The sequence below is a fragment of the Carlito syrichta genome, unplaced genomic scaffold (assembly GCF_000164805.1).
Source record: "Carlito syrichta isolate Samal-C Ts95f unplaced genomic scaffold, Tarsius_syrichta-2.0.1 Scaffold315400, whole genome shotgun sequence".
Classification (NCBI taxonomy): domain Eukaryota; kingdom Metazoa; phylum Chordata; class Mammalia; order Primates; family Tarsiidae; genus Carlito; species Carlito syrichta.
The window spans coordinates 920,990-942,228 of NW_007259496.1; the positions used below are offsets into that span (position 1 = coordinate 920,990).

Consider the following 21,239-nt stretch of genomic DNA (forward strand, 5'->3'; position numbering starts at 1 on the left):
AAAAAAAAAAAAAAAAAAAAAAAAAAGAGATGTGTGTGTGTGTGTGTGTGTGTGTGTGTGTGTGTGTGTGTGTGTCCATACATGTATATGCAAATACATACTCGTACATATGTACACATTCATATGTGTGTGCTCAAATTATGATGTACATTTTTTTCTTCCCCCGTAAATGGTCCCTGACTGTCCCTTGTAGCTTTAGTTGTCTGTCAATCTGCAACTCTGCCAGTGACTGAAAGAAAACAGTTGAAAGAGAATGGAAATCTAAAAATCATAAGTAACAATGAAGACAGTGAAAATGAGAAATACTTTAAGAAACTGATACGATTTCAAGTGGAGTCTTTCTGGAGCTCAGTTTCTGAAAGAATAGCTTGTTTCCTAAGCTGAACAACAAGTAGCACCAAGCCTCGAGGTAGATGGTGACTATGCTGCCGCCTCCTCCTCCCCAGGGCTCTTGAAGGGCCATCTACCTGCAGGACGCCTCCTCCTTCTCTTCCACCCTCTCCTTCCCTTCCCACTTCTCCCCCTCCTCTTCCTTCTCTTCCTCTTCCCCTTCCTCCTCCCTCCCTCCTCCTCCACAGAGGGCTCTGTGCAGCTGCTGGCAGGAACACAATTTAGAGGCAGGCAGGGCGATGATGGTTCCTACCAGAGATTCATACCTTTCCCGTCTGGAGCCAGCTCACAAGCTCCTACGCCACTGGGGTCTCTGTGATGCACTGATCCCACCGTCGGGTTCTCTGTGATGCAGACCGCCTCACTCAGAAAGTCTGCCCTGTCCTGCCTTGGTGCAGCCTCTATCACAACAACCTCATCCCTCTGCCAAAGCCTCCATTTGCCTCCGACTGGGAGCCCTCGAAGGTCGGAATCTTGTTTCTTCATCCACCAACTCCAGCACATTTCATTTATACAACAGCATTTCAAGTTCCTCAACAAGGCAAACTGTAGGCAAGTCTTCCATCTCTTCCACAAATACTACTTGTGTGACGTAGACCCCGGCAGCAGCTTTTCCATCAGGGCGGGCTCACTTCCTTTCTCTGTACAAGTACTTTGAGTCCTAATCTCTAGACAATGTTTGTACAGGTAGATGGGGAATTCTTTCACCTTAAGGTGGAAGTGCACGAACTTAAAGACAAACTTGATAGCCCTGCAGCCTTGTGGGGTATGTATAAAGAATGGTCAGCCCTGGCTGGGTGTGGTGACTCACACCTGCAATCCTGGCACTTTGGGAGACTGAGGTGGGAGGATTGCTTGAGTCCAGGAGTTTGAGTCCAGCCTGGGCAACATAGTGAGACCTCATCTCTACAAAAAAATAATAAAAAATTATATAAAAAAGGAATGGTCACCCCATCACTACAGGGACAAGCATCTTCATTTGTTTTATGTAGAAATAATTTCTCTAAGTGATATATTTTCTCCACTCACACAGAGACTACGACACACCAACCCCACTGACCTTCAAAGAAGTGTTAGATGAAGAATCTGACGCTAACAGAGGTGTAAACCTGGCTTCCTATGCTTTGGTCACTGCTGGTCAGGTGGGAACATCCTGAACAGGCCCTTTAATTTCTCCAGACCCTAGTTTCGACAAATGCTTGCTCTGGGAGCCTGTGAGTGGAAGAAACTGCAACATTCCCTGTACTGTGCTAAACTTCCCAGCAGATGTCCGAACCCCACCGTGAGCCTCTGTAAGTACTTCAATGATTGCAAAACCATGTGGGAAATATTAGAATTAGTCAATTGGCTAACTGGGGCCCCGGAGTATAAGCCCAAAGAGGACACAGTTCAGCAGGTTGGTGGGGTCGGGTTGGCTGCTCCTGGGGACTGTGTGGCTTGAGCTAGATTTTCTTTTGCTCAAAATCTCAGAGGTGGGCATGCTGCTATTTGGCCAAAGTTGGTCCAGTAAAGTGGCATGTGCCCCGTCTGCCTCTGGTTTCCAATTTAATGGCACTTCTAGCTGCTTGTTGATTAAATTACTGATCCTTATTGGAAGGAAGTCTTGGGGGTCCCAGAACCTCTGCCACCATCATGGTCAGGAATTGGTCTGTAGGGCTCACTAGGTTTTGGCTGCTTATGACACACACTCCTCCAGCACCCCCAAGCCCAGTGCCTGCTGGGAATTCAAGCTGAGAAGGGCACTAGGATCAGACTGCCTGGGTTGTGCTGCTCCCTGGTGCCCGCCTGAGGTTCTCCCGAACTACCCAAACCCCATATCTTGTCTGTTCCTTTCTGCCTGCGGAGACATCTCTGATCCCAACAGGCAGACCACCCCTGCCCACAAGTTCTCCACATCCCTAAGTGATGACTTGAATTGTAGATCTTGGCCTTTCCCACGTAACCTATGCAGTATTCCCCCATATGGGGGACCTGTCATCATCATCCCTCTCACCCAGCTCATGTGCCAGAGCACCCTCCCTGAGAAATGGCCCTAGGCTCTACACGGAGGTGGCCACTGAAAGGTCTGGAGGCAGAACCTGCTCCAAGGACGGCCCTCCACAGGTTGGTCAACACCACCTCCTGGAAGCCCACTGACCACCCTGTCTTGCTTTCTATAAGGGGCTCCCAGGAGGCGGAGGGGAGGAAGGGAAGCAGGTAGCAGAAAAGGCCGAAAATGAGCATCTTCCTTCTTTAACCTACTTGCGGGTCTGCCTTCTGGCCCTCTCCTCTGATGACCGCATGTTTACCCTTCTCAAGGTCTGTCCATGCAGGAATATGGTTCTCTTGCCTGCCTCAGAGCAGGAGACACAAATCCCAAATTCATGTCCTTTCCACAACCTTAAAATGCAACCTGTTTTGGGAATAGGGTCACGGCAGATGTAATTAAGATGAGTTCATACTGGAGATGGAAGCCCTTAATCCAATATAACCTCCTTATACTAAGAGGAAAGAGAGACACAAGGAGAAAACACCATATGATAATGAAGGTAGAAATGTGAGTGATGTGCCCACGAACCAAGGAATGTCAAGGATGCTGGCAACACCAGGAACTGGGAGAGAGGCCTAGAACAGCTCCTCTGCTAGAGCCTTCAGAGGGAGTATGGCCCTGCCCATACCTGGACCTTGAACTTGTGGCCTCCAGATGTGTGAGAGAATATATTTCTATTGTGTTGAACCACCCAGTTTGTGGCACTTTGCTGCAGCTGCCCCAGGAAAGAAACAGAATTTAGCTCCGTTATCACCAACACAAGCATGATGCCACCTGCCATTCTCCTCACTTAGGTGATGCTTGAGGAAAGATTTGAGAATTTCAGGATGCTGTCAAGGAAGCTGGGTTGCTGCTTTCTTGAGCGTTACAACACCAGTGCTAGAACATTCTGCTCCCTATCAGGCTTTGGAGATGGAGTCCCCAGTGACTTTCCCTTGGCAATGTCTGTAGAACTACTTTGTCACACCTGCAAGCTTCAGTCATAAGACACTGCGTATTTGCAATCGGGTACATGAATAAGCAGAAAAGCAGTCATTGCAGGGAGATGATTTTAAGAGTCTAGAAACAATATCCCACACCACAGACACACACAGACACAAGTTAAAAAATAAAAAGACGAGAACCCCCTCCTCTGCCTTTCCTTATAAGTCAGGAAGACTGAAATTCCTCTCTTGCTGGTCTGGCCTTGCAGATTAAGTATTGTTTTAGCATACAGGTCTTTTTGAGTGCAAATGCAACCTGGAGAGAAGTTAATAGACCCCAGACTTCCGATGCTCAAGCGCAAGTTTGTTTTCCAAATCACCATCTTTCCTAACACACACTTTCTAAGCCAACAGAAATCATTAAAAAGAGTCAATGAAAGAAAGGAGACAATAAACCCCATCTACCTGACAGTTTGCCTTGTACATTTCATGTTACAATCAACGGAGCTCAAGTGAGAATATTTTATCCTCAGATCTCAAATACTCATGAGCCTAAGGGGACTCTCTCTCTTAAACACACATAGTTCCTTCTCCTGGTTCTCCAGCAAATACATCCCAGCTTCCATTCCTTGCTACTCAGAGCCCAGAGTCAGGATCTGCCAGAAATAGGTACAGTCAACTCCCCCAATACCAAACCACAGGGAGTGGGGAACATATCGGGTGCCCAGAGTAGAGTCTAGTCCTTTGGCCCCGGCTATGGCCTAACCTTAGCACTATGCCTGCAGTTTTTCAGAGGAGGCTGGAGGCAAATGTGCTTCGATTGTCCTTACAAGCCATCCTGTGAGTCTCAGGATGTTTGCAGTTAACCCCAAAGACCATGCTGTACCAGGATTCAACTCTGACAGATTTGTGCAGGAAGAAAGTGACAAGTGGAAACTGATGCGCAGTTCTGGAGGGAGATTTGTTGGGAGGTAGAGGGAGAAGCAGACGCAGACACTCAGCATGGAGTCACTCACAGCCACCCGGCAGCTTTGGGGCCACCTTGGTTGAGTGGCCACAGAGAAGGTCCCCAGCAGCCCGGCACCCAACTGAAACAATAGCATCAATGTCTTACTTTTTCTGGAGCGGGAGAAAAACCTGATGCCCCCGGGTGAGGTAGACGGGTTGGAGTTGGGGGAAGACTCTTTGGAGGAGGAGCGGAAGATCCCGCTAAAGCTCATGCGCCGCGGCGAGCGCGGAGGGGACTCCTGGTAGGAGAACGGGAATATGGTTTTGGGAGAGCCAGGGCTGGTCTTGGGTCTCACGGGAGCAGACACAGGACTGGAGGGCCGAGGCTGGGGGCCCCTGGAGAAGAGCCCTTTGGAGGGGCTGCCCGAGCCGAAGGGGCTGTCCACCTGTGGAGAGACAGACAAATGGATGTGGTCATTTCGAGCTTTGGACACTCTGACCGCTGTCCTGTATGGGACCTGTCGTCATCATCCCTCTAACCAAGCTGGAGCACCTCCCTGAGAAATGGCCCTAAGTTCTTCATGGAGGTGGCCACTGAAAGGTCTGGAGGCGGAACCTGCTCCAAAGATGGCCCCCCTTGGGCTGGTCAGCACCACCCTGTCTTGCTCTCTACAAGGGGCTCCCAGGAGGAGAGGGGAGGAAGGGAATCGGGTAGCAGAAAGGGCTGAAAATGGGCATCTTCCTCCTTTTTGTTTTTGAGTTGGAGTCTTACTCTGTCACCCAGACTGGAGCGCAGTGGCCGCTCCTGTCCACCGCAGCCTCGACCTGCTGGGCTCTGGCGATCCTGCTGCCTCAGCCTTCCAAGTAGCTGGAACTATAGGCACGCACTACCACGCCTGGCTAATTTTTTTATTTATTGTAGAGATGAGGTCTCGCCAAGTTGCCCAGGCGGGTCTCGAACCCGCGGGCTCAGGCAATCCACTCACCTCAGCCTCCCAAAGCGCGGGATTACAGGCTGAGCCACCGAGCCCGGCTGCATCTTCCTCCTTTAACCTACTGGCGGCTCTGCCTCCTGGCCCTCTTCTGATGACTTCACATTTATCCTTCTCAAGGTCTGTCCATGCAGGATTATGGTTCTCTTGTCTGCCTCACAAGAGGAAGTAAAATCCCTAAGATTCAGAACAGAAGGGGCCTGGGGCTCCATTCATCATCTCTGGCACTAGGAGGTGATGAATTTTTCACCTCTAAGCTGCTTTGGCACTTGAATGATTAAGGTGCTGATAGAGTTTAAGAGGAAAGTTAACAACCTTTAAGCCTCACTTCATTGATGACTTAAAATTGTAGTTATGGCTTGGAAAATTATTGAATCCCATAACTTTAAGCAAAGGCACAAAACACATAGACTTTGAGAAATCTCCAACGTGTCCCATTAGCCTGTGTTCCTGTTGTGTGGGTTTAGGAGCTTACACCCTGCAGTCTGGGTGCCTGGGTTTGACCCTAACTCTGCCCCCTGCTGTGCCACCCCAGGGCATGCAATGGTGGCGCTAAACCTTGGTTTCCTCATCTGTAAAATGAGGACAGTCATACCCTCACCTGGTAGGGCTGTTTGAACATCAGATGAGAGGTCACCTGTGGGGCTGTCTGAATGTCAGATGAGAGGTCCCGTGTGGACATGGGCGTAAACCTGATGCACAGTAATCACAGGATGCATGGTAAACTGCTACTGTCCTACCACTTGGTAAACTTCTAACACTGGGGCCTAAAGGACCTCAGCAGCAGGAACGAAAAGGAACATCTGTCCATGGGCCTCATCAGGGCGAGAATGAGTTGAGACCCTGGAAATGCTGCACCCTGGAGGCCAGCGTGTGCTGAGAAGGTAGCGTGCTAAGAAGGTAGGTCCGTGCACACATGCTCAGAGGCAGCCTCTGTGCCAGTCTGTCCCTCTCGGGATGTGCTGCCAAATAAGTTCTCCTGTCACTAGAGGGCGCTCCCAAACTCCAAGTTTGTGAACCCATAAAGGATAGGGGGTGCCCTGGTGGGGAATGCCAACTTCAGTGACCCTCGACCAACACAGAGTCTACCCTCCTACTGTGGATTCCCCAACCCCAAAGAGGCGGTACCGTCACATGGAAGTGCAGACACCAGCTTGGCACCAACCCCTGTGCTGAGTGGGCTTTAGACACAAGAGCACAGTGTGCTACCAGGACCCTATGACTCTTCACATTGTGAAGAAGTTCAGGCTTGTTGTTGTTTTTATCATTTAATACACAAAGCATTTAGAGTCTCTGTCTATAGAATATTCCATTTAACCACCATCCCATCTGCCTATGGGACTCAAGATAAGTTCTGAGAATACATTTTAAAACAAGAGGCTCTTCAAGTGGTGGGTCAGCTGTGTGGGCATGGGGTGAGAGTGGGGGGCTTATCTGCAGCAGGGACAGCACATATCGGGAACAGAGGATGGTCCCATACCACGGTGGGATGATGAGCAAGAATAACGGATGGTGGAGACCTGAGTTTGAATCCCAACAGTGTGGACAATGACTTGGCTCTCTAAGTTTCATCTCCAGGGCTGTGATGGTGATGGGAATGTCCCGATAGGTGGGAAACAGGAGAGAAGACGAGGTCCTGTAGGCAGGCCAGGGGAGAGGGTCACGTCTGGAACTCCTTGGAAGGCTAGCCCGCAGGCCTCCTGCTCAGTCAGCCATACTCTGCAGCATGACTTCTGGGGAGGAGGACAGAGGGCGGAAGGTGGAGGGCAGAGGGCTGAGTGAATGCTAACATCCAGTCCTATGGAGGAACAGAAATGTGCAGGGAAGTGTGAGGTCTCCAAAACAAGGAGATTGGCCGGCAAGACGGTGCGTCATATGCATAATGCACATGGAGAAAGTGTCCAGAGGTGAGAACTTTCCCTCACGGGTGTCCTGACTCAGAGAATGCCCTGAACACAGAGGGGCTTTGGGTGGGCCGGTGGATGGGGTTAGGAGGGCGTCCAGGTCCCGGGGGGGTGGGGGCTGGGGAGGGGATGGAGCAGAGAGTCCAGAGACATAGGGTCATTCACTTGGGCCATGGTGGATGTTGAGTCAATGCCACTGGAAAACCAGTCATGAAGGGCCCCAAATGCCAGTTTGAATCTCATTTGATGGGCAGCAGGGATTGCAGAGTTCTATTGAATAGGATTCCATCTGGTATTCAGAATTCCAGGCCTGAGGAGGGAGACCCAGAAAGCAGCCCTTCCACCCCTGGTGCCCGAAAATGGCCAGAGTGGTGTAGATTCTGGGCCCGGCCAAGCCTCTCTCACAGGGAGACTGAGAAAGTGAGATGGAAGGCCGGCCATGGTCTAGTTCCTGGGGTGGACTTGGCATCGGTGCAGATAATGGGTGCTGGTTGAAACCACCAGGGACAGCTCTTGCTATTAGGCAAGCCACAGCCAGATGGTACTCTGGTGAAAGCAATTGGATGCTTCCCTGGATGCAGATGAGACTCCCAAGTGTGTGCCTGGCTCCACAGAGCTAATGGAGAGTGGGCACTCAGGCTGTCTGCCCAGCACAGTACCACATATGGGGCCATTGGTCAGGCAGCTGTGGAGAGGAAGCTGTGGCCAGGGCCGGGCACTGCTGCTCTGGCCTTAGGGGTGTGGCCCTTTCACATCAGGGAAGAGGAAGTTCGTGATGATCCAGTGGGGCCTGCCTTAGGATTGGACAGGGTGTTGACAAAAGTGGACACCAGGGGTCTTTCAGAGCTGGAAGGAAATGGACATAGAGGTGGGGGGTGGGTCCAGGATAGGGAGCCCAGGTAAGACCAAGTCTCAAGATGGGGGTCAGCTGAGGCCCCACATAAGCTGAGGTGTGCAGAGACCAGTCCCGTAACGTGGGGGAACCTGACTCACTCGGGGGCTACGTGACCTGAATGCAGGCAGCTGCATCTGAGTCCTGAGGGCTCCCCTGCAGCCAGACAGAAAGGGGCTGGCCTTCCCAGGGAGAGGAGTGGCCCACAGAGCCAGCAACCGGTCAAAGTGCCGAATGTGTTCTGAGCCCGCTGAGTGACATGCTCCCTAGGATTCAGCTCAGCCAGGTGTGAATGCCTTCCTTCGTGGTGTCCAAAGTGCACTTGATGCACTGATAGCCCACCTGCATCTCAGACCTACTCCATGAGCCCTCGCCGCACACCAGGCACAGTGCTGGGTTGATGACATGAATGAGGATCATGTGGGGTATGTTGTAAATCCCACGAGGCTCCTGGAGGCCAAAGTTGTCACGGCCTCCACCACCTCTGTTCTCTTCTGGTCTCCAGCTGTTCTCCTCCCCACCATCTTTCAATCTCCCTCCTGTCCTCGGAAAGGGCTAGGTATCAGTTGGCCTCTAACTGTGCTCTCCTTCTCAATGGGTTTTCATTGTGAACTGGAGCACTAAAATTAAGGGACAGGATTTGGCAGGGGAAGAGTCAAGCACTTCCTGAGAAAACTGGAAACGATCCTAGGTAGACAGTCACCTAACTCAGTCTACCAAAATGGCTGGCCCTGTATGTTGATCTAAATCTGATGTCCCTGGAGTCTGATGAAAAGTAGAACTGCAGATGGTTCTAGGATCCGGAGGAAGTCATGCCTGTCCTCTGGGGATGGGGATGAGGATGGGATGGGTGAGCAGGGAAGCCGAGGAGAATCCTGGGCAGCAATGTCTGTGGGAATCCCAAGTGTACCTCTCCCCCTCCTTCTTCTCCCCCTTTCATCCAGCACAAAATCTTTTCATCTGAGGCCTGGTCTCCAGGTTCCATCAGGAGGCCAAAGATAGAGGGAGAAAGAATGTCTTACAGCGAACAAAAGCCTACCCCGTGAGTGCGTTCTTAAGCTCCTCCGTCTTCTGAAATGTCTGAACCACTAGTTTGTCAGCTGCGATCTGGTATGATTAGCCACTTTCTCGTGACTTCTCTTCCCCCCAGCCAGATCAATAGGGTAGCTAAGGCCCCCGCTCTATACTTGCCTAATGTTATTACCAATGTCAGAGTTCCAGGGGTGGCAAGACAACCTTCGACGTCCTTTTGATTCTGGAATCCTCTACCAAAGGGAAGAGGGGCAGAATGGGCCTGAGCGGAGCCCCCCCTTCTCCTGCTTGTCTCCTCTGCAGTCTCAGAGGCTGTTTAGTTTTTACCCGAAGGGAGGGCTTTGGAAAGTCAAAAAGGACCCAGACCCTACAAGCCAGCCCCATAGCCCTGCAGAGAGGCTCCAGCTTGGTGCCCTTTCCTGCCACCCCACCTCTCTGCTGGCTCGGAAGCTCAAGGCCATTCTCTGACAGTCTTTTCGGGCTGGGCCACAGTAACTGCTAATAAGATTGCTTGTTCAGGGCAGGGCGGGGCAGGGCACTGATGCCAACTGAGACCCACAGGTCTAAACCAATTTGTTGATTCAGCTGTATGTAATTCAAATGCTTGGAGAATAGGTTAGCTTTTTCCACCACTGGAACTCCTGCCTTAATCCCAGGCTGGCGAACACCCAGAACCCACACCTGGACCCTGAACACGGCACCCCCATTGCTGGCCCTTCCCTGCAGTCACCTGCTGTAGGGGTCTGCGGGTAGCAAGACGCCAACTAGCACTTCCCCCACTCCCGCAGCCACCTGCCCCACCTTCCCTTCCTGACTGAAGGAGAGACCTGCTGGCAGCCTGGACCTCCCTTTCCCTGCCCTGACCACCCTACCGGAACCCCTCACCTGATGCTGTGAACCCTGCACCCCCCACCCCCTGCACTCCTGGGCTGCCACAGTCAACAGCTTTGTTGAAATGCTAATTTCCTAACAGAAGTTTAACCAGAGGGAGACGAAAGAGCCAGAGGAAAGGGAAAGTAGGAAGGAGACAGAAAAGCATATGGAATTGAGTGGGGGTGGGGTGCAAAACTAGATGAAACGGAGAGCCCAAAGCCTTGGGCAGGGGCATGGAGGGCAGTGCAGACGCCTGCCTGTCATGAAGATCACCAAAACCTGCAGATGGTCTGCACAGACTGATACGTTCAACCTGGTCTTTGCTACTTAGCACCCAGGGCATAGCTTATTGCCAATCTTCCTCCATTGCCTCTACCCACTTTGGGGATCTAGTGGGCTACAGTCAGCCCAGAGCAAGGAGAAGAAAAAGGGAAGAAGCCCAGGGGACTCTGAAATTGGATAGCCTGGCCGATATGAGGAGCATGGACATGTGAAATGAGCTGTCCCAGGATGGGCTTGGCTACAGCCAGGTGGACATGTGGGCAAGCAAGTGGGAATGTTGCTGGGTGTGTATATGGGCACGCAGGTGGGTGTGCAGGTGAAAGTGTTGGTGGGCATGCAGGTGGGAGTGTTGGTGAGTATGCAGGTGAGCATGCAGGTGCATGTGGGTATGCAGGTGGGAGTGTTGGGTATGCAGGTAAGAATGTTGGTGAGTGTGCAGATGGGCATTCAGGTGGGAGTGTAGGTGGGTATGCAGGGGGGAGTGTTGGTTGACATACAGGCGGGCACTCAGGTGGGAGCACAGGTGAACGCACAGGTGGAAGTGTGTCTCAGGCTCTGCCTGCTTAGGTTGCACCTCAAGTGAGCTGTGAGAAGATTTGAGAAAAGAAGCCTTACCTTACGAGAAGAATGTTTTTCTGAACTCTCCAGGTCTCCATCCAGGAGCGGCATGGCAAAGGAACTCAGGTCCTAGGATGGAAAGACAGTACGTGGTCAGTGACAGGGCCCTCAGGTTCGGGGGCTGCATGTAGTTCTAAGTGGGCATCACCTCCCTCTTCCTGAGTCCTCCTCCTCCAAGCGCACCATTAAGGAGGGACACAGATGTGTTAGCTCCCCCACCCACCAAGGATCCTGCCCACCCTCCACATTTCCTTCCTGGATGTGAAGGCAAATTTCCAGTAGCATTCACGCTGTCTCATCACCCAGGGAAGGAGGAAGAAAAAGCTGGAGGGAACGAGGCCAAGGAAGGCAGGTGGAAAGAGTGGAGGGAGAACAGTCCCATTTGGGGATGCTCTGGGGAGCAGCAGATGGGCAGGATTTCATCCCACGACACAGCTGGGATGGGGTGTGTGGGTCCAGGAGTGGGCAGCTGCCTGGGAAGATGACGGGGCCAAGGTGGGAAGGGTGGCATTGGGGTGGGAGCTGGAGCAAAACAATCAGCAAAGTCTAATGACGTCATGGCCAAGATGGACAGGATAGGAGTCTAAAACAGCTTGGTGGAAGAGTAGCTCACCACGACTCCCCATGTCTGAAATGACCCTGCCCCTCCTTCCTCCTGGGTCTTGATGGATGGACACACCCATACTAGGCAGAAACCCGCCCAGCTGTCCTCAAATCCAGCAAAGCCAGCATCCTAACCATTCTTTTTTACGTTTTTAATTGTGATAACAATACATGTAACAAACTTTACCATCTCAATCATGTTAAGTGCACAGTTTAGTAGCATTAAACACAGCCATATTGTTGGGCAGCCATCACCACTCTCCATTTCCAGAACTTTGTCATCATCCCAAACCGAAACTCTGTACCCATTAAGCAGTAAGTCCTCATTTCCCCTTCCCTCAGCTCCTGGCTCCCACCATTCTATTTTCTGTGTCTAGGAATCTGATGAATCTAGGGACCTTATAAGTGAAATTGGACAGTATTTGTTCTTTTGTGACTGTCTTATTTCACTGAGCGTAGTGTCTTCAAGGCTCATGCATGTTGTAGCATGTGTCAGAATATCCATCCTTTTTTAAGGTCAAATAATATTCCATTGTATGAATACATCACATTTTGTTTATCCATTTATCAGTTGGGTGGTTTCTACCTTTTGGCTACTGTAAATAATACAGCTATAAACGTGAGTGTTATGGGTTGAATAAAATACTCATATGTTGAAGTTCTAACCCCCAGGACCTCAGAATGTGAATGTATTTGGAGACAGGGTCTTTATAGAGGCAATTAAGTTGAAGTTGTCACCTATGTTTTTTTCTAATAGTTTTTATATTTTATAGTTTTAGTGCTTATATTTAGAGCTGATATTTTGAGTTAATCTTTGTATATGGTATACGGTAAGGGTCCGACTTCATTCTCTGCATGTGGGTATTCAGTTTTTCTAGCACTATTTGTCAAGAAAACCGTTATTTCCCCACTGAATGGTCTTGGTACCCTGTAGAAAGCCATTTGGTCTTATCTCTGAGGGTTTATTTCTGGGCTCTCCATTCTGTTCCACTGGTCTATATGTCTTTTTAAAATGGCATTATCACACTGTTTTGATTACTACTGTAGCCTTGTAAGGATTTTCAAATAAAAAAAAAAATTAGACCTCCAACTTTGTATTTTTTTTTTTCCCAAGATTACTTTGCCTGTTTGGAGTCTCTTGAGATTCCATACAAGTTTTAGGATAGATTGATTTTTCTGACTTTGCAAAAAATGCCACTGGAAAGTTGACAGGGCTTGCACTGAATCTGTAGACTGCTTTGGGTAGTACTGATCTCTTAAAAATATTGTCTTCCAATCCATGAACATGGGATGTGCTTTCATTCATTTGTGTCCTCTTTCATTTCCTTTAACATTTCTAGTTTTCTGTACACTTAGCTCTTTCTTCTTTTCTTTCTGTTGAGGATCTCACTGTATTGCCCAAGCTGGAGTGCAATGGCATAATCATGACTCACTACAGCCTCAAACTCCTGGGCTCAAGCAATCCTCCCACCTCAGTTTTCTGAGTAGCTGGGACTGTATAACCAGCTAAGTTTTTGATTTTTTAAGTAGAAACAAGGGCTTGCTATATTGCCTAGTCTGGTCTCAAACTCTTAGGCTCAAGCAATCCTCTCTCAGCTTTCCAAAGTGCTGGAAGTGTAGGCCTGAGCCACTGTACCTGGCCATACTTAGCCTTTCTATTAACCCATTGCCTCCTCCCCTGTCCCTGGGGTCCAGGTCTGTACCCTCTCTTACCCAGTTTTTTCTTGGGCTGCCTAATTGTTTGACAGACCTTTCAGCTTTCCCTGTTTGAATCCATCCTCCAAGTCTGTCCTTGAAGAATGGTCCCTGAAAGTATGATCTTCATTATGTCAGCTCCTCCCCTAAGGCCAGGTGACTCCTCCATAGCACTGCCATCGGCTTCCAGACCTGGTCAACTAGAACATGCTGGTGAACTTGTACATATATAGATCTCAGACTCAGCCTTTGTGATGTTATTTATTTCTTTAGTTTACAGCTCTGGCTGCTCAAGGGGATCACCTGGGGAGCATCGTTCCCACCACAGAGGCAGAACTGATTAGCCTGTGGTGCGGTGAAGGCTGGATTCAGCGGCAGCCCAGATGGGGCTTCTCAGGAGCAGCCAGTCGGGAGCCCTAGGCCAGACGCTGCAGGCTGCAACCCCGGCCCCATGGATTAGCCAACCCCTGCAGCCTTATTTCTGATGTGCTCTGCTCTCATCTCCTTTCAGTAACAGCTCAGGCAGACCATTTGTGGTTTTCCAATCATGGCTGTGTGTCCACAGACATCCTGCCAAGAACAAATCTCAACTCCTCAAGCCCTTCAGCTCAAGGCCACCACCACACCTCCCGTGAACATATGCTGCTTTGCATCAGCTGTTCAGGGAGAGCGCCAATGTAATATCTCCAGCCTCTAGCCCAGAGCCAGGCCCATGGGAATGCATGAACTAGACACACTGGTGCCATCCTCCAAAACATTTCCTCTGTGCTTGCCTCTTGCTTGCCCCCTGGCCTCCAAATCCTGGCTCACTGAGTGATCGCCGATGTGTCCTGCAAAACCTCGTGCAAGTGTTATATCCAGCTTGGACCTGCCCTCAGGCAGAATGGACTCTTCTTCCATCTGTTTCCCACAGTACTTTAGACATACCTTTTTTGCAGGACGTGTGGCACTGTACTATTCTCATCTATCAGTTTATTTCTCTAACTAGACTAGAATCCATCAAGGGCAAGAGGAAAGCGATCCATTTTGCTATTCTCTGCTTCTCATGGTGCCTGGCAGGCAGCAGGTTCCAGACGTGTTTGAATTTACTCCTTGACCAAGCACCCTCTTAGGTTAGCAGCAGGCATGGGGGATTGCAAAGTCTGTGCCAATGGTCAGCAAACACACAGGCCCTGGGCAGCGGCAGTTCACTGGGAAGTGACGAGGGACCAGGGTGGGTCTCTTATTGCCAACTTTAACGAGTACATTCCTCTTTGGCTTCAAATAATCATTACCCTCTAACATTTGTTCAGCAACAGCAGTTTCCACATGCAGAAGCTTTTTCACAAATACTCATTTGTTCCTCACACACCAACCCTGAGAAGCAGCATGCTCTAGCAACCGAGGCCAAGAGGTCAAGTGACTCATGTCAAGACGGTCTGGGAAGAGCTGAGAGGACACAGGTCTTGCAGGGTGCTACAGTGGGTCCTATGCAGCTATACAGGCTAGAGTATGTATGAAAGTATCAAGTCCAGCTGACCACTGCTGCTCGTGTGTTGGCTATTAGACCCAGGTGCATGTACCTGTTTGGTCAAGCAGCCCGACAGGGAAGTCCCCTGGCACATGGGGTGGGCTTTGCTGGAAGGCTCCCTTGCCCCACATTCCATTATTCTAATCTTGGCTCTCATGTCCAGAACTTGCCAAGAAACATTACACACCTGGGGGGCCTGGAGTGGGAAAATCTCTAGCTGCAACTATGGCAACAAGACTATTAGCTTGTAGAATAATTGGGAGCTGGCCTCCTAGGTCAGCTGACATTCCAAAAGGCCCAGGTCCTGGAGCTTGCCCCGTTCAGGCAATCGCTAAATCTTAAACTCCTACCAGAGCTTTATGCCTTCCTTCCTACTGTTATCTACTTCTGGACCTGATCCCTTAACTTTCTCACCCCATGCACTGGCCAGTTGGGCCCTTGTGTGCATGGGAAGGACCTTTTATTGGGTGAAGCTGAGACATCAGGATATGCTAAGTCATGATTTCTGCCAAGAGACAGCTTTAGCAGTCTGATATCCATCAGCTGCACACAGTGTATTTTAGACCTTGACCACGTGTTTTGCAGATGATTATCCGGATCTTTGGAGAAAGTGAATTTTACTTGGATTGATAAAGTCACATGTTAGGAAAGCATCAAAACAAACAAGAAAAGCCACAAAGGTTTGAGGGAATTCCTGAGATTTTTTTTTTTAGTTGGGGTCTTCCTCTGTCACTCAGGCTGGAGTATAGTGGCTTGATCACAGCTTACCGCAGCCTCAACTCCTGGGCTCCAGTGATTCTCTCACCTACGCCCCCGAGTAGCTGGGACTATAGGTGTGTGCCACCATTCCCGGCTAATTTTAAAATTTTTGGTTGAGACGAGGTCTTGCTATGTTGCCTAGGCTAGTCTTGAACTCCTGGGCTCCAGCAATTCTCCTGCCTTGGACTCTCAAAGAGCTGGGATTACCAGTGTGAGCCTCCACGCCCAGCTGTGAGCTGATTTTAAATGCAACTCATTTATCCACCCACTCTCCCTTTAGAAATCCAGGCAAAAGCCACAAGAAAGTGAGGTATTAACAACAGAGGCATCATTAATCTAACATTAGTATGCCATTCTTATGTCTTCCAGTTGTTGCCTCCTTTGGTCCTTACAGCAACCCGTACCGGTAGGAAAGGCAAGTGGTAGCACCCTAGTCTACAGATGAAGATATGGAGGGCCAGAGAGGTTCAGTCATCTGCCCGATGCCAGTCAATCAGCCAGCAGCAAGCAGGTCCTGTAAGCCAGGCCCACCTACTCCTAGCTCAGAGCTCTTTCTATGAAACTCCACCTCCTCCTTGGAGTGTCTCAGCTCCAATAATAGGAAAACATCTTGGTATCAGAGGCTGTAAGGAGACAGAGCTCTCCCAGGCAAAATGAGTACCCTTGGCACAAAGTGACCTCAGGGAAGGAAGGAAAGATGGATGTGGCTTTGTACAGTTCAATGATTCATTTCCAAGGCAGCTTTCCACACTCGCTTTCTCTTTAAGCTCTTCTTATAATAACTAAAAGTAACTCACGCTGATGTTGCAAAGAACAGAAAAGGAGAAAGTATCCCACTGCCAAATGCAATCACTTCACATTCTAGCACTGTCCACAGTTGGGTATAGTTGAGAGTCATACTCCGCTCTCCCCAACTCCCCACTTGTCCTAATATCTCCCCGTAAGATAGACTTGCTAATGTTTGCAATCAATTGATTTGTGAATTCTTGAAGGATGGGGCCCGCCTTACTCATGTGCTAGCCCTGACAGTAGGTGCTGTGTGTCGATCCAATGCAGTTCCAACCTTCCAGCGTTTGTGATGTTTTGTCTCACAGAACTCCTTTGTTGATGCAGCTGGGATACCCCAGAAAGAGGACTGAAAACAGTGCAAATACAGGACAAACAGAAAGGCTGCCAGTGGTAGGGACCCATGGCCCCTGCCTCAGGGCAAACTTGGGGTTTTAAATATCAGGGTCACCATTGAAACATTCCTGTTTGATTCCAACTGAGGAAAGAATACATCTAGGATGATTTTCATTCTCTGCTCCCGCTGAGCAGACCTGAGCACACAGAACACCATCTGGAGCCACCCTAGGCTGTGATCCTCCTAGCTGAGGGTCCCTCCTTGGCATATCCGAGCCCCCGCATCCCTCAGGCATGCGAGAACACAACCTGTTCACAAAGAAGGAGCCAGAAGGCTGAGCTGAAGCCCCAGCTCTGTTGTTTACTATCTAGGGATCTTGGGCATGTCTGAACTTCAGTTTTTCATCTGTCAAATGAGAGGGTTTGACTAGAGAATTTCTGAAGATGCCTTTTAGCTCACACATTCTCTGTTTTTACCTGCTGAACTGGACAACAACAGGTGAGATTGGGAACATTTTAAAAGAATGCTGCTAGATTCAGAATAAAATGCGTCTTCTCACCTTCTCTCTTAGTCATAAAAGTAATTTTCTCTTACTCCCAAACTACCAAATAATCTCCACTGTTCTTGGAGCTGCAGGCACTTTGGGTTGAGTCTCGATGAACAAGGGCAACACAGTGGAGGAAAGAAGGGGTTTCCTCGGCTTCCTTCTTGATGCCTCCTAGGTGACGTGGTTATGACGCAGCTGCTTTTCCAGTTGTCCATCTTTTTTTTATTTTGAGTTGGAGTCTCACTCTGTCACCCAGGCTGGAGCACAGTCTTCCAAGTAGCTGGAACTACAGGCGCGCGCTACCATGCCCGGCTAATTTTTTGATTTATTGTAGAGAAGAGGTCTCGCCAAGTTGCCCAGGTGGGTCTCAAACCCGTGGTCTCAGGCAATCCACTCACCTCAGCCTCCCAAAGGTGCGGGATTACAGGCTGAGCCACCGAGCCTGGCTCAGCTGTCCATCTTAATGTATGTCCTGATTGGCTGCTTAAGCTCCAACCTTTTTGGTTTCTCTATTGGTTTCTTAGATCCCTCAGTCCTAAGGGTCTGAGCTGTGATTACAAGCATCAGGTGGGTCTTGACAGATGCTTGGTGATTCTGGGAAAGCCACGCATGATATCCCCAGCAGCAGGCCCAAGGCACACGGTTCCTACCCGAACCCTGCCCTGCCCACCTTGCCTGCCCTGAGTCCCTGCCCTGGGAGCGACTCATGGGCTCTAACCGCGTCTGAGCGCCCGTGGTGGTTGTGGCCTGGAGCTGGCCTCATGAAATGACGGCCTCGGCAGGGCCCTTCAGTGGGAGGCACAAGGGAGGTGTCTCCAGATGGGCCCGTCTTGTGCAATCCCTAAAAACCACCAAATGGGCCATTCTTGGTACTGTTGGGCCGCGGGAGGTGGCCAGAGCCATGGTCAATTGGAGCCTTTGAAAAACATGCATGTTATATAACCACTCTCAGAAAAATAAGGAACAAATACTGAATCACTGGAACTGGGCAACAGGAGAAGGACAGGGGCCAAATTAGGGAAGGCTTAAATGTAACTCTCAGAGAAGCTCCAGAATTATTTATTTTCCACCGAGGACATCATGGTTTCTGCCTGCAGTCTGGGAGACTTCCTGACATAAAAAAAAAAAAAAGGAAAATCCCACTGTTTTTCACTCCTGGGGCTGCCCTTCCTTCCCCGCCTCCCCGTGCTGGTGGGCCTGACTCACCGCTGAATCGGGGCTCCCCCACCCTGCCCTGCCCTCCTGGATCAAGGCCCCTGGCCTGGCAGCCTGGCTTTCCTCTGGCTTTAAGGAAGGGCCCTCCTCCACCGACGTTCCCAATCATTCCCCATCCAGCCCAAGGCCACCGTGGCATCTCTAGCTCAATAGCAGCACCAGTGATTAAACTTTTTCCTCCAAACCAAGTAGCTACAGAGACCTCCATCCTCCCCTCAGCTGTCCATTCACATCTTATGTGGAGCAAAACATTTTAGTCTCCAAGGGCCTCTGTTTTCCAATCTGTAAAATGAAGCTGCTGTGCTGGTGGAAAACCAGACAGGATGATACCCGCCAAAGCCCTTCCCACGGTGCGAGCCCTTCTACCGCTGGGGATTGTGAGGGTCGCTGGCCGAGGACACACTCGGGCCAGATGGTGAAGGCTGAGAGAGGGCAAAGGGCATCACCGAGGTAACTGGGCCCCAGTGCTGTTCACCTTGGAAGACAGGGCATTCTCTCACACTCAACCTAGGCTAGAAATCAGGATGAAAAGGCTCTGCAAAGACACTGGCTGCCTCCCCTTATAATTAGAATGCCGCCTTTATCCTTTCCCAAGGTGAAAGACAGGATGATTAATAACTTGTGTACGGCAATTCTAGGGCAGGATTACGGCGCGCACTGCTGCTCCTGGAGGATCTGGTTCTCTGCTAGTGTGAGAGGCAGCTGGGCCTTCCTCGCCACCCTTTGCTTGACCACAGCCAAATGAAACCCTGCTGGCCTCCTCACATTGTGGCTGAGGACACTGTGCAGTCTCCTCTGGACAGTCTGTGTTGTGCTGGGGATTGTGCTGTGGGATTCCTGAGGGCTCCCCCAACCCATGTTCCTAGAGCCCTCTCTCAATCCCTGCCCAGCTCAGGCCCCTAAATAACCCCTAAACAGGCAAATATTCCCAGGCTAGGTTGGGTCCAGCCTCTGCTAACCATGGAGGCTTCTTATCTTCTTCCAGCCTGTTGGAGATCCCCCTGGATGAAGGGAGAGCGGAGGAGAGGGGGTGGCACAGGGGCATTGCCCAGAGGGGCAGGTTGGGTGGAAGCTACAGGGGTCTTGGTCAGCTTCCAGTCAATGAGGAGGGAAGCAAGCATCCGGGGAGGCCCAAGGACATGCAAGTTCATGCAGTCATCTCCCAGCGGGCCACCCACACACAGCTCTCCAGTTCCTTCCAAAGGGATGGCCTGGGTTGCAGGCTAACTGCAGTACAGTGCAACTACTTTCTCCACAGACGGTATCAGAGACCACAACCAGGTGATGGGAGGAGTGGGTATGTTATGGACAGGGGCTTTGGGCTACTCTGACCATGTCCCATCATGGAGTCAGTTAATCTTATATGCCAGTTTGGCCAGCCCATAGCACCCACTGAGTCAACCAAACACTACCCTGGGTGGTTGCCAGGAGGGCCTTTTGTAGATATGGTTAGTATCTACAATCAGTTGACTATAACCAAAGCAGAACACCCTCCATAATGTGGGTGGGCCTCATCCAACCAGCTGAAGGCCCGAGGAGCAAAAATGGAGAAGAAAATCTGCTTTGAGATGACAGCATCAGCTGCCTGAGTTTCCAGACTGTCAGTCTGCCCAGTGGGTTTAGGATTTTCCAGCCCCAACAAATGCATGAACCAACTTCTTAAAACAAATATCTCATGTATATTGTATAATCTTACATATTAATTATATATGTACTTGATATCTAGTCAATATATTATATGATTATATCTCCTTAATATATGTATATATGTATGTTAAGAAAAAATAGCCAGGCACAGTGGCTCATGACTGTAATCCCAGCACTTTGGGAGGCAGAGGTGAGAGGACTGCCTGAACCAAGGGTTTGAGACCAGCCTGGGCAACTTGACAAGACCTCATCTCTACAATAAATCAAAAATTACCACGCATGGTGGCACGCGCCTGTAGTTCCAGCTACTTAGAAGGCTGAGGCAGAAGGATTGCCTGAGCCCAGCAGGTTGAGGTTGTGGTGGCTGTGAGTGTGCCGCTGCACTCCAGCCTAGCTGACAGAGTGAGACTCCAGTTCAAAAAAAGAAAAAGAGATAAAAATAGGATATGTCTATCTTGGTTCTGTTGCTCTAAGACCCCACCTGATGCAGAGCCCTCAGTCCTTACCCAGAGCTGGTGTGGGTGGAACATCAAGAGTCCAGCACAAAGGAAGGCTGCAGTTTCGAGGTCCTTGGCCTCCCCTGAGAAGGTGAGGAGGGCCCATTCAGTCACCAGGTGGGCTCTCTGAAAATGCTGTGGAGCCTTCAACTTTGTCAAGGGCCCCACAAAATACCCAAAGGAAATAGCTGGATGAGAGGACAAAGATGGATGTGAGAGGTTGTCCATCCTGGCAGTGGTTCGTGAAAAACAGGAAGCAGCCAAATGGCCTATTTTTACCATCATGAGAGAACATTTACAATGTACAAAGGACGAAGGAGTGTAGCAGGTTTAGAAAAGTACCATGGGCACGTTTCAGCCTCATCTCTTTGAGCCTGGTCAGTCCAACGGGCAATCCTTCTTACTCCATATGCTGGGTAGCCATCATCTTATCACCTTGTCCTATAACCAGGCGCCTTTCTCCCTCCACACACCCAGTCAGTGGATGGTAAGGACCATGTCTCCTTCACCTCTGAGTCACTCAATCCTCTGCAGTGCCAGACACAGGGCAGCTCCAATCCATTTGTCTTTCCCCTTCACAAAACTGATACCGGAGAAGTGGCAGTAAGCGGAGGTCTCAACGACTGAGGACAGCCCCGTGTATGGAACACATCAAGGCCTCATGATAAGGGAATGACGTCCCGATGGGCTGTCTGGGGTCGCCTAGTCCTTCTAAAGACAAGGACAGACTGAATAAGTGAGCCGTCTGGAAGAGGAGGGC

The 21,239-nt window shown here is 50.1% G+C and overlaps 1 protein-coding gene across 2 annotated transcripts in view; it reads right to left on the reverse strand.

Annotated features, from left to right (window-relative positions):
• Positions 1 to 21,239, reverse strand: part of PRKAG2 (protein kinase AMP-activated non-catalytic subunit gamma 2) — a 328,475-nt gene that overhangs the window by 223,614 nt on the left and 83,622 nt on the right. For both annotated transcript variants that reach the window (XM_021706264.1, XM_021706263.1), the window contains exons 2-3: positions 10,881 to 10,952; positions 4,457 to 4,736 (exon numbers count right to left, since the gene is read on the reverse strand). In XM_021706264.1, the coding sequence (XP_021561939.1) occupies positions 4,457 to 4,736; positions 10,881 to 10,952 (352 nt within the window). The remainder of the gene's footprint in view (positions 1 to 4,456; positions 4,737 to 10,880; positions 10,953 to 21,239) is intronic.